Here is a 22,016-nt window from a genome sequence, read left to right as displayed (position 1 = left end):
TCTAGTGAGATGTTTGTCTAAAGTCTGATGCAAAATGGGGAATTTGTTCTAGTCTAATGGAGAGCAAAGCCACTATTCAGGCTAGTATACAATCATAGAACGGTTGATACTGAACGGATCTCTGAAGGTCATCTGGTCTAATGCTCCCAATGCTACACCAAGTTGGCCAGGACCATGTCCAGACAGCTTTTGAATATTGCCAAGGATGGAGATTCTACAACATTTCTGGACAACCTGTGTCACTGTTAAGTCACCCTGGAAGTAAGAAAGTTTGTCTTGATGTTCAGATATGTGTTTCAGTTTGTATTCATTGCCTCTTGTGCTATGACAGGACATCACTGGAAATAGCCTGGTTGTGTCTTCCTTGCACCCTCCATTCAGGAATCTTTCTCCATTGATAAGGTCCCCCTCAGCCCTCTCTAGGCTGTAGTCCCAACTATCTCAGGCTATCTCTTGTATGAGAGATGCTCCAGGCCCTTCATCATCTTTCTGGCCCTTCACGGGACTGTCTCCATCATGTCCGTGTTTCTTGTACTGAGGAGCCCGGAATTGGACACTTGTCTAGGTGTGACCCCATCAGTACTGAGTAGAAGGGACCTGCCTTGATGTCTGCTGGCAGTACTTTGTGTAATGAACCCAAAGATACCATGCACCTTCTTTGTCACGAGGGCTCATTGCTGGCTCATATGCAGCTTGATGTCCATCAGGACCAAGTCCTTTTCTGCCAAGCTGCATTCCAGCTGGGTAGCCCTCAACATATACTGGTGCCTGGGCTTCTTCCTCCCAGTGTGCAGGACTTTGCATTTCTCCTTGTTCAACTGCATTGAGCCCATTTTTCCAGCCTGTTGAGGTTTCTCTTAATGGCAGCAGTGCATCTCATGCACCCTCTAGTGCATCTGCCACTCCTCCCTCTTTTTTGTGTCATTAGCAAACTTCCTGAGGGTACACTTTACCTCTCATCCAGATCTTTAATGAAGATGTTAAATGGAAGTGGACCCAGTATTGACCCCTGGGATACGCTTTTAATTACTCGCCTCCAGCTAGACTGCCACTGATCACCACACTCTGGCCATTCAGCTTGTTTTCAATGTACCTCACTGTCTCTTCATCCAGCCCATACATCAATAGCTTCTCTAGGAGGATCTTACCGCTTTTGTCCCATGAGCTGTAAAAGGTGCTGTTAATGGGTACTTGTCTCTTGCATTTTTAAAAACAGATGTGTTATTTTAATAACTTCTGCAGAATACAGCAGAAATAATAAATTTAAATAAATAAATAAATAAATAAATTTAAATGCTTGTATTTTTAAGAAAATTGCTGTGGTGCTTTTCCTCAGTGTTAGCAGGGGGACTATAAATAACACCCCTAAAATTTGAAAAGTAATGATTCTCTGAGTTCTTCAACACAAGAGAATTACTGTGCCATGCTTTTAAGGGAATCTGACAGATAACTAAGTTGGCAATCTCTATTTCTAAAAATTGTCTTGTGTTCTATATGGTAAACAAATACCAAAGACTTTCAATTCTCATTTCATTATCACAAAACTTCTGGAAACTAATCATTCTTCAATGGCTAATACCTGGGGTAGCTATGTGGAATTAGCCAGTAATTTATTTCTTTTTTTTCCCCTGTTGCACTGCTTGTTACCAATCTCGGTTAAAATATTATCCAGAATTCTGTGTCTTCATTTCAGGGGGAGTAATTGTTGCACTAAATTTTCGGCAAGGGACTATTGCTTAGTTACAGAGCATGTTTGAAGTACAGTTTTCAAGAACATTGAAATAATTCAACAGCAAAAGCCTAAGGTCTTCTTTCATAGTCAAAAATATTTCTCAAGCCCATTTTCAGCAAAAGGCCCCTATGGCATTATCCTACATATTTAGCACATTTTCATCCCCCTTTCAAGTTTTTTCCCAGCTTGTCTTGTACAAACCTGTGAGTCTTCACAAAACAATAATCAGTAATCTGTATGTGTGTTCCCCTGTATACTTACGTGAACCTCTTGTTTAGTGAAATAAAATGTTTCAGTGTACTTTGTGGAGAATATTATTACTTCATAAAAATTCAGTGATTTATTGTTGTTTTTTAAGTGAATTCATCTGATAACACATATCCATTTTAGTCATCTAGCCTCACCTGAGAGCCTAAAATTATGTTACCATTCTGATACTGGCATTTTTTTGCTATTTAATTATTTGTATTTAAAGTTCGCTTTTAGTCTTTCACTTCAGGAATCCAAAACATTTGTATAAGGGATTTTTCTTTTTCCATTTGATTCCCAATAGGTAGTTTCCATTTTGAGTCCTCAAACCTTCATGGTTTAATTGTACTTGGTCTAGTAGTAGATATTTGTTAGCCAGTCTACTGTTCCCAAATACACTTCAAAGATCCTTTTCCATACTCAGCAGTTACATTCTCATTCTCTGAGAGCACGGGTACAGCAGAAACAGCAGAGCTGATCTTTGAACTACCAAATTTACCTTTTTGCTTACAATAGTCTGTCTCAATAGTATTACCATTCTACCATTCTTCTTTTTTATAGGTTAGTCTTTTCCTTGTATCAGAATTCTTTCCATCAGCATATTATTGCCAATCACCTTTATAAACAAAAGTTATGGGGTGGGGTTTTTTTGTTCAAAATGTTATTAATCAAATTGAGTACAAACCCCTGTATAGTTATGCATACAACTCTACTTAAACGATATTTAACTACCATCTTTTTCCATATAAGCTTTCTCTTCTGATGAGGAATGTCTTCTGTTCTTTACAAATTCTAGTGAAATTCAGTGTTTTCTGTACTCTTTCCTGTTACACCTATTACAGTGCAGACAACAACCTAGTAACAAACTCTGTAGAACCACCAGAACTCACCTTCTCACTGAGGCTTTGCATCTCCTTTGCCAGATACTCTTTCTTGTCATCTTTGAATCAACTCAAATAGGTTTCCCTGTGAGTCTTCTCCTTTGACGCAAAAGAGGACAATCTAGCTTTTTCATTAGAAAGCTAGTGTTCTCTGATTACAAGCATTGGTAAATATCAACTTGCCAGCACTTTCTATCTTATCTAATTTCACATCCAGATGGCTAATTCTCTTTAGTTTTCTAAAGGTTATTTTTCATATCTGTTAGTTCAAGCTGTAGTGCAACCTTGTAAGCTGAACTTCTGCCAACGGAATCTTCTTCCATTCCTAATTCTAAGGGAAGCTTTTCTGTTTATGTGTCATTCTCCTCTCCAGCTTTTTTAGGAGATTTCCAGGTATTAAGGTTTATTGTGAAGCTTTTTTTTCTTTACTTTTTGCTTGCTTTTTATTTTGAAAGCATTTCCATCACTGTATCTGTCTAAAGTCAATGGAGATAGCAACTGATAATTTGTTTCTGGCACCATGATTTATTGTTGGTCTGTTTGGTGGGGTTTTTTTCCCAAATATGAAACATCTATTGAGGTAACTTAGACTTTCATAAAATGCAAGGAAGGCATTAAATACCTACAAACTTAATTCACAAAATGAAAATGTGCAGCCACTCTGAGCTACTCACAAGAACACATAATAAGGTGCAGTCTTGCATTTCATATCTTTCTGGGCTCAAATGTGCTAATCTGATGATTCACAAATCTTAACTACCTCCCACAGTTAGATCCTTATCACCTGTGTTTTTTAAAATACCAATTTATCCATCAGTTAAATACTAAAACATTCACCCCAAATGAATGGTATCCAAAAGCCAGATTTAAATTTCTCTTGACTTTGCAACTTTTAGAGTAATGCGTTCTGCTGAAACGGTGATTGAACAGAGAATTGTGCTGTCTGCTGTTCGACTTTGTATGGAGTAATCATAATTTACTGGATCAGGAGAGAAAATGTGCTGGCTTTTGCTCAGCCTGAGTGATTAAGGTCCTCTCTAGGAAAAGACAAGATGTGTATTCCAGTGAATACTTGGAATATTAAAATACTAATGAAAAAAAGTGACGGAACTAAGGACACATCTGTAGAAGAGAGACCTTAGTCTAGAAGTACTTCTTGAAGCTTTAGGATTTATAGTACATATCTGTGTTTGTGAGCTTTTATATATGTTTATTATTTACTACATTATTTATTATTTCTGTTTATATAATTAAGACAATCATCTAATCATCATTCTGTGGGATACAGCCCACTCTTCATACCTGCCTGCAGAGTGGAAATTGGTGATCTTGCAGTGGACTGTTTATATCCACAGCTGAAGAAAATGAGAGGAGATAAGGAAAAAGCAAAGGCATGTTCCTTACTCTGTCCTTAGTCATTTTTCTTGTTCGTAGGAGATTTGTTAAAGTAACAATTTATAGATTCTGCCTGCAAATATCTGCAGTTATTTGCTTCCTCACTATCCGATGCTCCCCTTGCTTCAGTACCTCTTACTATATGTTGTATACCGGTGAGACTTTGTATTTGCAGAAAATTGAGAGATTCCCTTTTTAATATACCTAATAACCAGAATTCCTAATAGGGAGGAACTTAATTCTTTGGAATTCTGAGGAACATAGTTCTTAGTTAATAGGAACTAAGAGATGTTTTTTAAACTCTAAACAGCAAAGAAAGACTAGAGGCAATATAAGAACTCACTTTTAAGAACTTCACTGCACTGGCAGTTAATGCAGATCTCTTTTAATGTTACAACAATAAGTACTTTGGTATATATGAAGGCAAACACATGAAGATAACTAAAACTAATGAAGTTATTTCTGTAGGTTGAGAAGAGAAACTTTTGTTGGTTTGATGGTGTTGAGGAGGTATTATTTTAATAGCTCTGTAGTTTTTAGGAAGAAAATATGTACCTAGATGATACCTGAAATCAATAAACTGAAAAGGGTAAGCTTTTCTGCAGCAAGAATTTTACCAGTTTCATCTTTCTCTCCTTTATTTTTAGAAGGCTTTTAAGAATCTGAGCCAGCAGTTTTCGCAGATCATTTCATAATGAAGGAAAAAGGAATGTTCTCTGTTCATTCTGACACGTAATTTCCTAATAGTACATCTTCATCAGTGCATTAAAAATGTTTTGCAGCCAGGATCTCTAATCTGCCACGAAGCCGCAAAAAGGAGTATTTCTCAGCCCTTTTTCTTTTTTTAAAAAATAAAAGCTTATAAAAAATCTGTATATTGCACTTAATAAACAATGTTAATTTATTTTACAAAATTATAATACTCAGTATGAGCTACACATAGAACAAATTATTTATTCCCCCAGCAGGATTTGTAAGTCCTACAATAAATTGGGCTTCCCAGCTCTCATTTTGGATTACTTCTGAATTCCCCTGGGAGCCACTTTTGTGGCAGATTCCGTTTGGTTTCACAAGGCCTAAAGGGGGAAGACTTGGCATAGACCAGAAATCTCTCACATTAGGAACAATTTGTAAACCACAAACAGAGGCAGCCAGAGTCCGTCCCCAGAACAGGCTGCTCCTGTTAGTGCCATTGTCTGAAAAGGATTGGTTTGCCATTTCCCAGATGACCTGCCTATGTGTAGAGAGATGTGAAAAGTTAGAGACAAAAATGTTTTCTACAGAATGAGGGGGAGCTTTCTTGTACAGAAAGGAAGGAAATACCTCTGTGGGATTTTATTTTTTCCCCTCTTCGTCCAAAAAATACAAAGAGGCCCTCTGTCTTTAATGCGAATGTCGGCTTTAAATCTTTTAGGTTTGGATTAACTCTGTAAAAGAAAAAAAATCTGACAGGCTTTCAAATATGACGCAGAAAAACTTTTCTTTTTTACCTCAATTCATGTTGTTCATTTGTAAAGCCAAAGGCTGGATGGACTGAATAGTAGGCGCCAGTTGTTCCTTCATTCATAGTTAGCATTACAATGGTCAGAATTAACATCCTAAGACCTACATTATCACTTTTGCTGTTTCACCAGCAAACATTTAATACCGGGTGGCTAAATGCAAGGACAGCTCTTTGCTACGTTCTTATAAATTAAAATTCGTTATTAATAATAGGAAGGAAGAGTTGTAATTACTTCGAGTTGTATTTTTATGCTTTTTTTCCTTGTTTTTAAGGGAGATGTCTAATTGCGACTTAATTATAAAATGTCTTGCAAAAACGTATTTGTGACAGACATTTCCTATTACCTTCTGGTTTAGAAAATGAGTATTTTATGAAGTGTGTCAAAGTCATGTTTTGCTTATAAAGTGACTGTGCTAATACATTTTCTCCACTAGTATATTTTCTCTACTTCCCGATACAAATTTTTTTTTTCTCCACTGAAAATGTGAATTATTTTATTTTGAACCTACCACTGCTCAGTGTTTACACCTTAGCTGTTGGCAGAAATAATTTTTAGAATCTCAGGGCAATATCTGTGCTGTTTTGACATAGCCATGAAAAGTTTACCAAATTTTTGGTTAAAATACAATTTAATGCTTTCCAAAGAATCAGTGTCAGTAGGAATTTGAATACAAAAACAAGGTAAATATAACTTATATGAGAATTAGGGGTTTTTTCTAAAAATAATTCACTTCTGTTTTCACATAACTACCTAACAAGTATCATTCTAAAATGTTCACATATGCATGTTAAGAAATTAGACTTCAGCTGCTGCAAGCTAATCGCATTTGTCTTCTAATTAAAACTAGTAAAATTTCAGCTTTTATATTTTAGTTACATCCTGAGGCTTAACCTTTGAAAGAAATTAGTCTCCAAGTAATAAAATAAAGGATTTAAAAGGAAATTGTTGTGCAGCATTGTTACTTTTAACCTCTGTACAATCCAATTACATTATAAAGGTATTTTTAATACTGACTGCAAAACAAATTTCCAGTAGTATGCTTCGTTAAGTATTTATCATAATCCTTGCATCCATAATATTATTATGTAGGCACTTGAGCATGAGTTACAAGCGTAAATACCTTTTTTCCTTTGCTGTGTATATGTTGTGATGTTTGGTTTGGCTTTTTAGTGTGTTTTAGTTTTTAGTATGTCTACAGACCAAGTTATGAACAAAAGAAATTCCTATGTATTATATAAAGCAGTGTATAAAAAAAATACACAACTAAAAATAATTATATGGTTTTCAAATATTTCACCATGTATTAATGTGTTAGATCTTCATTTAATGATATGTTGCATGCTCTTGTAATTACATAAGGGGTTGTTTTCTTATTTCTCATTTTTAAGGAATCTGTTTAACAGGAGTCTGTGGCAGTGTGGTACAGCGAGTTCTGTGGGATATAACTTTAATCCATCTTATATTGCAGAATGATTGTAACAGTGTCCAGTACCCATATGAAGGGTCAGAAACAGTTACATCCTGTTGGGGTCACTTGCAAATAGGAAATTGTGCTCATAATGTGTTGACAAAGTTTGAGGGGGGTGGATTTTTGATAAATCTGATTTTAATGGAAATGCCCACAATCAGCATAGTGGTATACAGCAGCATTGTGGTGGGGTAGATTCCCCCATGCAAAGAGCTAAGCAGTGTGTCTTTCTACCAGCTTATTAACATGAAATAGTGCTTACTATCTACTGGATTTCTGTTGCAACTCAGGGGATTTTAGAAAGGAGTTCAAGTTTTATTAGACAGACTAGAGCAGTTCATTTAAATTTGCTTTTGATAGCCTCAACAAAGTAATTGATATTTCTAAGATTTTTTCCTAGTTCTTGTCATGACATCATCATATTTTGTGCATTTTTCCCTTCAGGCAGCGATGATGTTCAGCTCTGGAGTGTTTTGGATGGGACTTCTGTGTATTCCTATGACAGCTTTACTTCTTGATATAGTATACAAAGTGTGAGTACAGAAATGCTGAGGTTTACAGAAGAAAGTAGTAACCTTTAAATGTGTGTTCTAATTACTAATGTAATAAAAAGAAATTAAGATCAATTCTGATGATTATATAAAATTGTTTTTCACCTTTTTTGTTTTTAAAAAAGTTTATTACAAGTGTTATTACTATTTTAAATGTTTCTATAATTGTAATTTCTTATTAATAAATATTTTTTGTGTTTAATTTGCAAGAACAGCTGATAAAATACCTTCTTTATATTTGTTTTTTGATATTTCTTCCTGTAAAGCTTAGTTTTAAGTCTGGGAAAATGGATTTATAAATTGACTATTTATGTAAATGTTAAAACTGTCTGTTGTGCTTTCAAGAGAGTAAATCTGACAGTATTTACTTACATATATCCTTACAGAGTAAAGAGAGCTACTTACAAGACACTGGTAGATGAAGTTCAGGAGTTGGAAGCGAAGTCTGAGGATCCTGGGGCAGTTGTGCATGGCAAAAGGTGCTGTAAAAATCTGTAGAACGTTATCTTTAAAAAAAAAAAAAACAGCTAAATATTTTAAGCCTTATGCATATATCAAAGACAAAAGGTTATTTTTCAAAATCCATATGGAAAAAAGGCATCTGTAAAGGGGCTTCAGGTCTACTGAGCCCCGTGGTTTTTCATATGCTTACATGTAGGTTTTTACCAAAAGCTTTAACTGATGTGTTTCTTTGTAGCTGACTGTTTAGTTTCTAGTTATTAGGTATAGAAACTTGAGGTACGATTTTAATTTTGTCACTTTTTACTGTGTTAACAATTAATACAAAATGAGTTTAAACCTGTATTATTCACTAGTATAGTCATAAATTGGGCATAAGCACAAAAGAAAAATTAATTCTTATAAAACCTGCTTGGTAGCATAGGGACAGACAACAAATCTGTCTAGAGTTTTCTGAAACTGAATATAATAACCTGGCTTTGTATGTTATGCCAGTCCAGAGCTAACTAATTCGACTAACCTATATGAGGTAAGAAAGATTTTTAACTTAAGACTCCACAAGAATTCCCTTGTTACATCCTCCTTCATGAGCCAAGCAGGTAATTTGAAAAGGGAGTAGATAAAACCGAACAACTGGACATTTTGTGTGTGCAAACTCAGCATAAAGGTGTGCACTCACTAAAATACTCCAGACTTTTTAACCCTAGCTGAACTCGTAGCAAACGCTTGCTGAATGGAGTATGAGATGACAAAACTCCCCTCTTCCCCCCCCCTTCCAATTCATTAGTGCCATTTGGCTGAACTAGAGCTTTCTTTCCTTGTCTTCATTTTCATGAGTTTTGTGAAGTCTAAAAAAAAGCCAAAACTGCTGATACTTGATTTTCCTGTTCTTTCTTTCCTTTGGACTGCTGTTCTTTTAGTATCTTCATGGCAAAGGGCTTAGCCAAGGAGGCTTTTTTCCTACCAAGCTGTGCACAGAAAGAGACCAGAAAAAACACCAACAGTCATTTCTTTTATTATAGGTTCAATTTTCAGAAAGTACCTTTTGTTCATAAAGATACTTTAGCTCCCTTTCTCCTTCAATCTTATTTTATCCCTCCTCCAGTTCAGTGGGAATTAGTTTACTAGGATTTACCAGGTTGAGATCAAATTACATCAGATACCAAGGTGATAACCACCATTTCTAACAGGGGAATATCCAGCTTGTGTGAGTGTTTCACAAGAAATATTTTGCCTCTACTTGGGTTCTTCTTCCCCAGTAACATATACTAGTTCCAAGGGAGATGCCGAGAGACCTGGAAGCTTATCCCACCACTCGTGGAACACCTAGTCTAGTGTGGTGGGTTACATAAGAGGACATACCTGCATACAGTCTCCCATCAGACTCTATATGCTGTCTTTGTAGCAGCAGCTTCAGACTGGAAATACTGCAAAATCCCCTAGTTGATGGCAATTCCTACTTTGAGCCTACTTTTCCTTCATCACTGCAAGACCCAACTAGTGCTTGCAAGAGTAAGTTCTCTTATCTTTAAAGGTGATCTAAATTGATTGTTACGGATCCTTTTCTCCAGTGGCAATGCTCATTCAGGGAGATTCAGGGCAAGATTTTCCTCTGGATTAACCAAGTCATATATCAATGTGCTGAGCTTTGAGCCAGAAACAATGTATGCTGCATATTCATTTGCAAAGAGCAAAAGTTGTAAAACAATGAACTGCAGAAAAGAAAGCAGACATTAATACTAGATAGTGATCAAACGGGAACATGTTGTGGATGTAGAAAAAAGTAAGGTAATGCACCTTTTTAGTATTCCATACCTGCATTCCCAAATTAAGCTACTTTAACTGCAGTTGTCTAGGCAGTATGCTTTTCCTTCATCCTACGTATAGCATGTCTTCCAAATCCCTTCTTATATAGGTAAAATGTACTTGGTGTTTTCACCACTGGTTTTATAATTAGGTTTTTATCCCACAATTAAGTAGGTATGAGGGCTCCATGAAGGTTTTTTAGTTACCTTCCAGAATGTCTTTCTTAGATCTATTCATTCTCCACAAAGTTATTTTTAGACATGTACTTTTGAAGGATACAAACATCAAACATCAACATTGGTGCAAATCAGTGGATGCTACACAACTTAATATTTCTTAAGGGTTTATTCCCTCCATTTTTAAAAATTATATCTAAATTCAGATAATAGAGTCAAAACTTCACTTTTTATGGAGAAACGATTCTTTGTTAAAGAAATGGTTTGATGAAGTGACTTGCTTGCATCTTCAAAAATTTGACTGAACTTTTTTAAACATTTTTGAGTCTCCTAAATTATAGAAGCCTAGATGAACCAATTACTAGTGCATAGTAAGTACTTAAACTGGTAAGGAATGTCCTCTACATCTGTTTTAAATATGTACATGCAACTTTTTTATTCAAGCTGTCGTGCTTTTCATGCAAGAACAAATAGTTGTTTTTTTAAAAACTTACTATATATTCTTCAGGACCAGATATTTTTCCTGTGTGCATATCTCTGGAAGAACCTTTTTCTGTTGCAGCAGCAGAAGGGATTTGTTCTCATAAAATGCCAAAATAACGTAAGAAGATCACTGCTTGATTAGGAGGTAACTGGAAATAGTGGGAAAGATAACTCGGAAACTTTTCCACTCTGACTATTCCCATCTTAAAAATTCTACAACACAAAATAAGAGGCTTAGCTTCCATAGATAACAGGTCAGGATTTTTCTATTGGCTAGTTGCTGTAATCAGTCAGTATCTGAGTGTTATACTTAGAAGGGGGCCTATAAGAAAGCCAGAGAGGGACATTTTATAAGGGCATGTTGTGACAGGCCAAGGGAGAATGGCTTTAAACTGAAAGAGAGTAGGTTTAGATTAGATATTAGGAAGAAATTCTTTACTGTGAGGGTGATCAGGCACTGGAACAGGTTGCTTATAGAAGTTGCACCAATCCCATCCCCAGAAGAGTCCAAGACCAAGACAGATGGGGCTCTGAGCAACCTAGTGGAAGGTCTAGTGGAAGGGGATTTGGAACTAAATGATCTTCAAGGTCCCTTTCAACACAAACAGTTATACAATTCTATCAATTATATTATTGTTAATTTTTATTGCTGTTTTTTCAGCTAAAATATATTTGTTGCAAATTTTTTGGAACTGTGTTGACCTCATATTGCATATATTTAAATACAGCTAAGATTGTAAGGCTTTAAGTTTTGGTGTCTTCCTATTAAAGAATCTTAGGATTGGAATTTTCTATTTAAATTGTAAATTTCCGCTTCCAGTTGTTTTCTGAAAATTAGGATAAAATTTGACATTTACATTGAAATAATTTAAAATATTGTTCTCAAATATTTTTATTGTATTTTAGCATGTGCTCTAAAAGTAGGACATGATAATACAGTCTCAAAATGTGACATCCCTTGTGTTTTTACAGTGATGATTTGAAAAGGTATTTAAAACATAATCATCAAAGGCTTAGGAAGAGCATTGCTATCATATCTTGCCATTTCAGTGTAAGGATGTTTAGTGAGATTTTTCCCCAAAACTGTCCAAAAATACTTAATTCAGTTCTTCTGTAGACAAGACATTAAAATTTGGTTTATCCCATATATTCATAAGTTAAGTAAGCAAGAAGGTGCGAATTTTGCACAGCCACTTTTCCAACAGAAAGTAAACTTTCAATTTGGCATACTGTTGACTTGAGGGTGCCTTGATACCATAAGTAATAGAGCAACTTCAGTGGATGAACAAATTTGTGCCACAACGAGTGCAATTTCTATCACTGGAGCCATTGTAATGAAATGCTACTAAGCCATTTCTACTTAAAATTGAAATGACTAAGGTAAAAAGATACTTTTTTGTATATAAACCATTGCTCAAAAAGGTTTTTTTCTGATAACTTATATATAACGCTTAAGCAGAAACAACAGTATTAATACTTACTACAAAAATATTTCTATTGTGTTGAATACTACATGGACTAACACTAACATGAATAGCAGTACAAAATTGTGGAAATGTCTTTAGAGATATATACTGCAAATGCTGCATCATAGAATCATTGTTTTTAATTCAGATCACTTAGAAATTATTTTTAGATCTGATAAGTGATTGGTCAGGTATATATAAAGTAGTATTTTTTTTCTATAAATGTGGTTAATTACCTGTAAAGGTATACATTTCATGTTCAAAAATAGTTAATATTCTGCTTGTCCATATAGGTACACACAATGAGCATAAGGGATTTAGTTAATCTGATCTATCATTAGTTAATTATGAAACCATGTGTTTCTGGGCTTCACATGTAGATATTTAAATAGTCTTTTGAATGGCAAGGGTGATTCATAATAGAGAATCCACAGGGTTTCAAGTATAGAAAAAGAGCAGAATTTAATACCTGTATAGCTGGAGGCATTTTTCTTTTCCCAAGTGTATTTCATACTTATTTTGTATTTTCTGTACCAGCAATCAGATCTGTTCAGTGGAAACTTCATTATACATAAACTAAGACATGCATACTTCATGATCATGTAAACTTAAGGTAGTATTTTCACTGCTTAGCATTTAAGCAATCTGAACATTTCACTTTGGAACACAAGGAATGCTTGTAGGCCTGGTATGTTTTTAATAAAACATTTTTTTAATTAGAAAATAACACCTGTCAAAACAAACATTTCATAGAAATTTGCTAATTTCAACTCACATTATGAAGGGTTTCACAGATGTACTGCAAAGGAGATACAGCTGATAACTGTATCTACATATTTGCCCGGTCTTCCACCTCTTTGACCTCCAATCTTACATGAAGTTATTGATTTATATATTCAGTCTCTGTATCCTTGTGGTTTAAATTTCAGTCCTTAATTTTTTATTAATGTTGTCACTTTAACAGCAGCTCTGAACTAAAAAGGAAGGCTCCTACACAGCCTAGAGGAGCAATGAGAATGGGAAAAAATCCCCAGAGAGCTAGCTTTGAAAAACACTTGAGAGTAAGATGTGTTCCAGTACTTCAGCCTCTCCATTCTTGGTTCAGTCAGCAGATGCTGACTACTTTCCTGGTATTGGTACCTAATTCCTTTTTTACAAGGAAGTCTCATTCCATCTTTTCATTCAAAACATGGCAGCAGAAGCAGTTTCCCCTGCCTGTTCCTTTACCCTGTAGATTTTGCAGTTAGGATTTCTCTGTGGGTGTGGAAATAGTAGATCTGTTTTCCTTTTCCAACTTAGAAAAGCCAAGCTTTCACCTCCTGGTATATGCTTTAACCACCAGGCTGGAAAGGAACAGAAAGAAAAGGGAGCTAAACCATTAGTCCCTCCAGCTTAACCAGTGGTTCAGCTTCATATATAAGTATGAGGGGTTTTTTAATATAGTCCCTTGCACATATTTAATATGTTATCAAAAGTGTAGATTTTGAAAGCTTTATGAGCTATGGCTAGTCCACCTGTTATTTATTTAGTAATGTGGGTTTCTGTTTAAGAGAACTTTAGATGTAAGAAAGACAGACAGTAAGGAAACCCAGTACTTGCTACTCTGTTCACTACAGTTTGCAGCATTTAGCTGATGCGTGAGTCTCGATTTGAAAAATGTTTAATACTCCTGCTTTCCAGTTGGGCTGGAATGGAGAGTCACTTGGGTCACACTAAAGCACAGTAAACATATAACACAACAAACTCAGTAGTGCTGGGAATAGTCAACTTTAGCAGTAATAGTAGTCTGTTATTTGGGTATGATCTCCAGAAGAACACCTTCTAGAGTTTCCTAGGGAATATGTCCTGCTAGAACACTTTTCATGGAAATAATATGTTTCTGCACATACAGCTGATGACCATGAATGTGACTTTTCCTCCATCTTCTTCTCCCATCCCTTTGTGGTACTGTGTGAGTAGAGGCTAGGAGCACTCTCTGTGTTAGAAAAAGAAAGACTAACTCAGCCTGGCACTAATCAAGCCATGATACATCAAGGAAGACAGTGCCTTCCCTTCACATTGTGTGTTTCTAAAGGAGTCATGCTGAAAGGTTTACAGTATTCATTTATTTGTGTTGTCAGCGCACAGCAGTGTTTCAAACAGATATTTTATATTTTGTGTATTTTCAAACAGCTATTTTGATATCACTGTATTGTGACAAGTAAAATCATTACCAGGGATCTGGACTTAATAATCTGTCCTTACACACTTTTAATCATCATCTACATAATTCATCAGGCACAATTTAAAAAGGAAAAGAATGGACACTTTTCACTTAATAATTCATTCCCATTGAACAGACTCAAAGGAATAGTGTAATTAGTAAGTAAATATTTTTCACATGTCCACTTTCTTTCTAGCTTAACTGAAAGAGCACAGCTACTGAAGAACGTTTTTAAGAAGAACCATGTGAACTTGTATCGCTCTGACTCTTTGCAGCAAAACTTGCTTCGTAAGTGTTCACTGACAAAAATTAATATCCAATAACACAGAAGTAAAGTTCTACCTTTTACTGCATTTATTTATAGTAAAGGTGCAGTATCCTAAACTCATTAGACCAAGTTCTTTGCCTATTGTTAGTTTCTCTTCATTCCTAAGATCATGCACAGAGTTCTTTCTGCTATTTTATAAGTGAAAAATTGTGTAAGAAATGGCATGGGTTTTTACTAATTGCTGAAAAGAGGTTTATCTCCCTCTGTTGATGTTTGTTGTTTTTATTAAAGCTTTAAGAAAAAACCTTAATTGGTTTCTGTTTTCCTTTATATCTGCAGATGGCTACGCCTTCTCTCAAGATGAAAATGGAATAGTTTCCCAGTCTGAAGTAATAAGAGCTTATGATACCACAAAGCAAAGGCCTGAGGAATGGTGAAGGAACACAGCTCGAGATTTAGGCCTTAGTACTTAGTTTTGTGAGACAGGCTACTAGATCTTTGCTGGGAGCTGTGACCATGGCCCAGTTATCAGAGATTGAAAGATCTATGATGGTCTTGTTCCATAAAGTTTGGATTTGTGTATTCAGTAGACATAAGCACTGTGCAACTATACTGTAAAACACCATCTCTAAATTTTTTAACAAGTATTTGCTTAGTCTTTGTAAACAGATTGGAATTTACCTTGTATCTTGCCAGCTTGCTTATTTTACAATGAAGTTGAATCAATACTGGTCATATACTAGAAAGGCAAAGGTTAGATTGCTAAACATACCTTACACTGACAGATCAGTTAGCATCTGTGAAGGTTTTTAAGTGTTAATATATTTAAATACAGTTGATAATAAGCCTTTGATTTCAACAAGTGCTGGAAAAAAAGTATCTTAATGGTGTTAATTCACCTTCTTTAAGAAAGATTTTGAGATGTTCCTAGATGTTTGTGTCAAACTAACCTAAAAACATTTGCCAAAGAAATTCCATAAATGTTTTCTGTTGTTAGAAATAATTCGAAAGGAAATTATTTCCAGTCCTGATCTCAGAACTACATGCATGAGTCTCCACACTTGAGGAGAAAGTACAGTGAGTCTAATTTGAATGGCCTTTACAGCATTTGTTTTCAAAACTGCAAGTCTTTGCACCTTTGGCCTTATACAAGCTTTCCCCTTATTTTCATTAATATTGCTTATGTTGAATATGGCTGCCAACTTGTACACATATTATTTTGTTCAATTTTTAAGAATTGCTCTGCCTTACTTCTCTTTAGCAAACAATTATTTTTGTGATGCTTAGTTGTATCTGCTTATACTGCAGGTTCAAAAGAAAGTTTGTTTTAACTTATTTTTTAAAATTAATCAAATTTTCAACATTTTTATACTAAGATTATTTTAAATGCATACATTGAAATACAGAGCAAAGCATGCCCTTCGCTAGTCTTTGGTATGTACTGATTTATTTGCACTAAAATCACTTCTTATGAAGGTGTGAAATACATTGCAGCAGTCTCTTTACAACTTATTGGTCATGCAGAATACCTATATACTCTCACCTTTAATTAAAAATAAAGAGGAAGTGACTGCAGAAAAAGATATACACCTGGTATAAGAAGAAAAAAAGAGGGATGAGAACATTATGATACATTGGTATTTCTCAGCTTAACACCCAACAACCATCAGGTTTCAAACTAAGAAAAGCTACTTGAACTTCAAAATTTACTTAATTCTTGCAACTTTTTAGTCCATGTTTAATTCTGGGTTTAAAAGCCATCATAATTACATTTAAAATACAATTTTCTATAGTAGCAGTTGGTTTTATTTTTAATTATATTTCTGTGCATTACATAGGAATTATGTCTTTTTTCTTTCAATGGAGATCAATTAGATGGAAAAGCAGAACAACTATATCCAGCGATCTGTTAAATTAAAAATTTCCTCTTTGCTCTCCAAATTGTCCACTTTCAAGTTAGAAATAACAAGTCATCTAGTCCTGTCTTTTCTCTGCCCTCTTTCATTCCTTCATACACTTACCTTTAGTAAGTGCCTTTCATCTAGCTAGACACCTAACATATCGTTTATTGCACTCTCCAAGTTTCTTATGCTCCATTCTAAGAGAAACTTAAAAAAACACATGGAAAGCCCAACAAAAGTCACTGTTGGAAAGTACATATTTAGGAAGGTGTATCAATGGGAAGGCAGTCTGCATTTCATATGCATGTTATGCAGTGTCTTCCTCTCACTTTCCCGGAGCGATCTTTAAACAGAAAACAGAAGACCCAGGGACAAAAGGGAACGTATCCCACTAGAAACAGTACTGCCAGTCAGTCATGCAGACAAGAGCTGCCTTCAGAAAAGCCATTTCAGGCATAGATAAATAGATGGATCAATATGGGAGGGCCAAATCACTTGACCTAAGGCAAGAAAAAATTTGGGGGCATGCCCCTTTCCTAAAATGGGGTTCCCTATTTTCTATCATCCATCCAACTTAAAAACATTTCTGAAATTAACCATGACGCTCCTTTATAATCTTTCAATGTACTTAACTCATATAAAATGACTCAATCCATACATACTCTCTTTATGAGTAATTTTTTTTCTGTTCTAAATGGCTTACTTGCTGATTTTTCAGAAAAGGACATCACAACTAAAATACTTTGTAAAATATTTACAATGAGATATTTGCATAATCTTATTCGTCCTATTAAATTCTGTCTTACTATTGTAATACAATTTGAGGAAAATAACACACAATATATCCCTAGTTAACTATCTTAAAAAGGAAGAAAGTGACTGAAACAGCTCTAATATCCTAAATTTAAAATATAATTTAAGGTTTTTAAGATAGTCTTATCACAGCATTTCATCCTTATATCTTTGCAGAATTTAAAATAGTATTTCATAAAGTGCATTTTTCATTTTTATTACTTCTGATGAGGTTTTTCTCCTGTCTCTATATTTTTTCTAATAATTAGTGGTTGGAAGATACCACTTCTTAAAAATAGCAAAAAAAACAGATGTGGCAAAAATTGTGGCCTTTGATTGCTCATACAATTCCATTTTAAAATACAAGATTACCTTAGCTATGTGTGCCCATTTTTAAATCAGGTCAGGTATACAAAATGCACCTTATTTTCATGTTAAATAGACAGTAATATAATCTATTACCATCCTGTTAGTACATCTTACCTTTGTTAAAATAGGAGGATTATGCTGATGTTTGTTTAAAGAAAAAAAAACAATTTAGGCAAAAATGCTCCAAACAATGCCTCTGTTATTATTGTTTGAAAATCCAAATGTGCATTAACTACAGAATTCACATGGCCACTTCCATCTGTTTCATGTGCACTGCAAGGTAGTATTAAAAATTTCCATCTGAAAATTGAACCAGTGCCACTTAAAAATCGGGTATCTTATATAAATACTGTTGCTTGATTATTTTTAAATATATACATATATATATATATATATAATTATTCAAAAGAGAAGTAACTGGAAACAGATTTTGACAAACTTATTGATAATTTGTATTTGGAATTTTTTCTTGCCATTTCCTAATTTTACACATATTTTTGCAAAGCAGTTTCAACAGATTTATACTTAGTCATCATTCTATTTGTATAAAATGATAAATATTTTGCAACACTAAGAGATAGCTGAAGATTCCTATACGTCCACATGCATCCATAAAATTCACCATGTTACAAAGATGAGCATTAAGTGTCTTAAGACTTCTGTCATGACATTTGAACCCATCTTGAATTATGAGTAATTTGGCATATGTGATAAATTTAAGGAGAGAAGTTTTTTCCCTTTTTTTCTTCTGTGTTGTGTAAAAAGCACTTGTAGTTCTGATGAATTTATCATTCTGTCTGCATGAGGCACTATATCTAAATGTGTTCTGAGGCAATGCATGGTGGTTGTTGATTCCTGGTTTTTAATGCCTTCGTTTAAAGTCTGCTCATAATATATCGAGAAGCTAGCGCTATTTAAGCAAATGAGTTTGTCAGTTCAGCTTCCTTGGTACTGGATGTTTTCACTCCTAACAAAACTCAACAAATGAGTTTCTCCTTCCTCCCCCCCGCCCTCACTTCCCCAGTTTCCTCGCTGTTAACCAATAGATCTTTATTAAACAAAGGAATATTTTAGCATTCCAAACCTGGTTCCTGCTTATGCAAAGTGTTACTCACATAGGCTTCAACTGGACTGCCTGTCAGTATAAGAACTACTCATCTGAGCAATGATGTGCAAAGCTGGGTACTTTGGAGGGCTGATACTGAAATAAAAGTATATCTATGTGGAGTGTGATTTGTAATTGCAAAGCTGTGACCAGAACAAGACTTTTTTTTAAATCATGTTTTATGGTGTTTCTTTAATGTAGAATAGAAGCCATAAATGCATCAATATTGTTTTTCTACTTCAGTATAATTTTTCGTTACAATTTTCAGTGTTTGATATGTATGAACCACTGCAGAAGCAGTCAGTCTGAAACAGCAGAATTTGCATTCAAGGTAAAGTGAGGTTTTACAGCTCCACTAGGCCATTACTGCTGAAACTGTCATGGAAATTATGAAGCTGCATGAATGAAGATTTTTTGACTAGGTGTTTATGGTAGTTTCTCAGGTTTAGTTTTAAGTGGATGTTAAATGCACTGTGTTTTTTAAATAGTTCTTTTAGTAACACATTCAGTTCTATGCAGTGTTAAATGTCATTTGGCATTTGGTGAATGTGCATGTTTTGAACTGCAAATTTTAAATGTTTTGTCTTTTAATTGTTAAAAAATGAATAAACTTTGCCATTAAATTAAGAAGCTTTGTTGACTTGATTGGTTGGAAATGCTAGTGATTACTTTCAGAAGAAAATGTATCTTGGCATTCTTGGGTTTGAATTGTATAAAATGGAACATACCAGAAACACAAATACCAAAGAGTTCTTATGTTTATTAAGGTAAACTGAAAAGTAGAAAATTGTTTTAAGGGTTTTTTTGTGTTAGGGTTTTTTTTAAACATTTATTTTGAGATGTCCTTTTCAGTTGTCATGTGAAGTCCAGAAAAGGTTTAAAAAAAAAACCCAAACGAACAAACAAGGAGCACTGGTATCTGCAATTTAGTGACTTCCAGCTGAGCCCTAACGTACTCCGGTGGTAACACCATTATTTTGAAAGAGCAGTATGCAGTACCAGAATGGTAAGAGTGGGAATAAGGAAACGTCACCTCCCTTTTCAGACGACAGTGATAAATACTGTATCCTTTGGCTATGATAATAGTGGGTATTTCGTTCCTGTAACAGTGCCTGCCACTGAATAAAAATCAATATATCCAAACCTAAACTAAGTTTTGGTTGTAGATAGGCAACTGATTCTTTATATATGCACTAGACAATGAATTTATTTTGTATTCTGTCCAAGCAGGTTTGATAACAGATCTTAGATGTTGCTGGTTTCACGAGACCCAGTCTTTTAGTGGCAAAGCTGGTTTAAGGATGTTCCACCTCCTGCTATGTCACCACCTCTAATACACTGGCAGTCATAGGGACATTGAAATTTTTCGGGTTATAATCCAGTTTATAATGATCCAGGCTCCCTTTCAAATCCTTTTCCTCCTTTCTTATGGCAAACATTATTTTTAAACTAAAATCATTTCACTCACCTGATAATACACTACAGCCCCCTGAATTTGCACAAGTCATAGATGGAAAGAATAAAAAGAACAGAAAGGCATTTCTTGTGCCTTCACTAATGAAAACAGGATAGCATGGAATTATAGCCTCAATGTAACTGTGAGTCAAAACCTGTTTACATGAGTATTGTGGAGCAGTAGCCACCTCAAAAGCAGACACACCGTTCAGAGTAGTTCAAGTCCACACAGCACATCACAACAGGCAGCAAAACAGCACTGAAAACAGACTTCATCTCCTTGGTGTTGCTGTCAAGCTGTAACTGAACAGTAATGGCAAAATAATTTTGAAATTGTCACTTTGTTTTTCAAATTCAAGTGGGATTAGTATGACAAATAATCCATGAGTTTACATAGCCATATACTAAACTGCTTACCTAGTTTCAAAAATCCTTCAGGCATTCTTGCAAGTACTTGTAATGTTTATCCTAGCACTGGAGAGTCTTGTTACATTTTGGAGATACCTGCTTAAGAATACCAAAGTGTAGAAACACAAAACAAATGGCATGTCACTATTATTTGTAATCCACAGAAGACTCGAGTTTCATCTAAGTCATTACCAAGTAATGGCAAGCAAAGCATTTATTGCATCATGTATGAATGACAGTTATTTATTGTGTGAATATTCTTTCATTTTGATTTTAGATTGACATCACCCTAGTAAAAGGAGTATGAACTAACTCCAGAATTACAGAAGAAATAGTTAAATCTACTTTGTTAATGTGGCAGTAAAGTAAGTACTGCCTGTAAATGTTACTTCTGATAGCAAGCAATTGCTCTTGGTTCAAGCTTACATCCAGCCCTTCACACTGTTTCATTAGTCATTAAAACTTTTACCAGAATGTCATTTTTGTTCTGTCTGCAAGTTTTAGGAAAATTTCCTATTTCCTATAAATTGTAGGAGTATCTAGTGCCAACAGGTCCTCTTCATTGAAGGCAATTCAGCATTCTTGCCCACACACTGAATCCATCTGGGTTGGAAAGTACAGGCACAGGCAACAAGCATTTCCATCCATAGGATTGTATTCTGGCCACCTGCTTTTCTGTCCCTTTAGCTACTGTACTGTATCTACATGAACAATAATAGATTCTTTTTAATTTACAGATTCTTTTTTGTCTATCCATTTGCAGATGGTGCGTAATCCCCACCTCACCTGCATCACAGGTAACCTAGTACAGCTATTTTAACTACACATGATCTTTCCCACCCTTACAACATCATCTACAGGACTTACTGCACTCTGGCTACTGATCTGTGAAGTAGTTTGCACGCTATAAAGTCACAGGCTTATCTAAGTCTGATTCAATGAAATTATTCCTGTGTGTCAAGTTCTTCAAGCGTTTTATGAGAACAAACCCATTATCCAGCATCAGGGGAAGAACGAAGTGGCTCAGATGTGTCTTCCTTGCTAGACTGTGTTTCACTCTAAATGGCAGACTTCACAGCCTCTCCTTGGGCTGAATAATCATTACAGTCTAAAGCTGTATGCAAGTGTATCAAAAACTGTCCCTATATTAAAACTCTGACTGCAGAGCCCACTGAGACCATCGCAGTGAAGCAGCCTGGCCTGTTCGGTGTACAGCAGCAAATGGAAATGGGCAGTGACTGAGCCTAACTCACAACTATCTTTGCTGTGTACAGCTTTGATGAAAACACTGAATTTCAGCCACTCACTACCTGTGTCAGTTCCTTTGATGGCTTAATTACTCTT

At 35.1% G+C, this 22,016-nt stretch overlaps 1 protein-coding gene across 4 annotated transcripts in view; it reads left to right on the top strand.

The window, feature by feature from the left end:
* ATP8A1 (ATPase phospholipid transporting 8A1) overlaps positions 1–19,436 on the top strand; it is a 115,826-nt gene extending 96,390 nt beyond the window's left edge. For all 4 annotated transcript variants that reach the window (XM_032685086.1, XM_032685088.1, XM_032685087.1 and 1 more), the window contains 4 exons: positions 7,675–7,763; positions 8,168–8,260; positions 14,571–14,662; positions 14,982–19,436. In XM_032685086.1, coding sequence (XP_032540977.1) covers positions 7,675–7,763; positions 8,168–8,260; positions 14,571–14,662; positions 14,982–15,079 — 372 coding nt within the window. In that variant the 3' untranslated portion in view covers positions 15,080–19,436. The remainder of the gene's footprint in view (positions 1–7,674; positions 7,764–8,167; positions 8,261–14,570; positions 14,663–14,981) is intronic.
* The last annotated feature ends 2,580 nt before the right edge of the window (positions 19,437–22,016 follow it).

This window comes from Chiroxiphia lanceolata, chromosome 4 (genome assembly GCF_009829145.1).
Source record: "Chiroxiphia lanceolata isolate bChiLan1 chromosome 4, bChiLan1.pri, whole genome shotgun sequence".
Lineage (NCBI taxonomy): Eukaryota > Metazoa > Chordata > Aves > Passeriformes > Pipridae > Chiroxiphia > Chiroxiphia lanceolata.
Note: the sequence above shows the minus strand (reverse complement) of the source record. Positions and strands in the feature narration are given on the sequence as shown.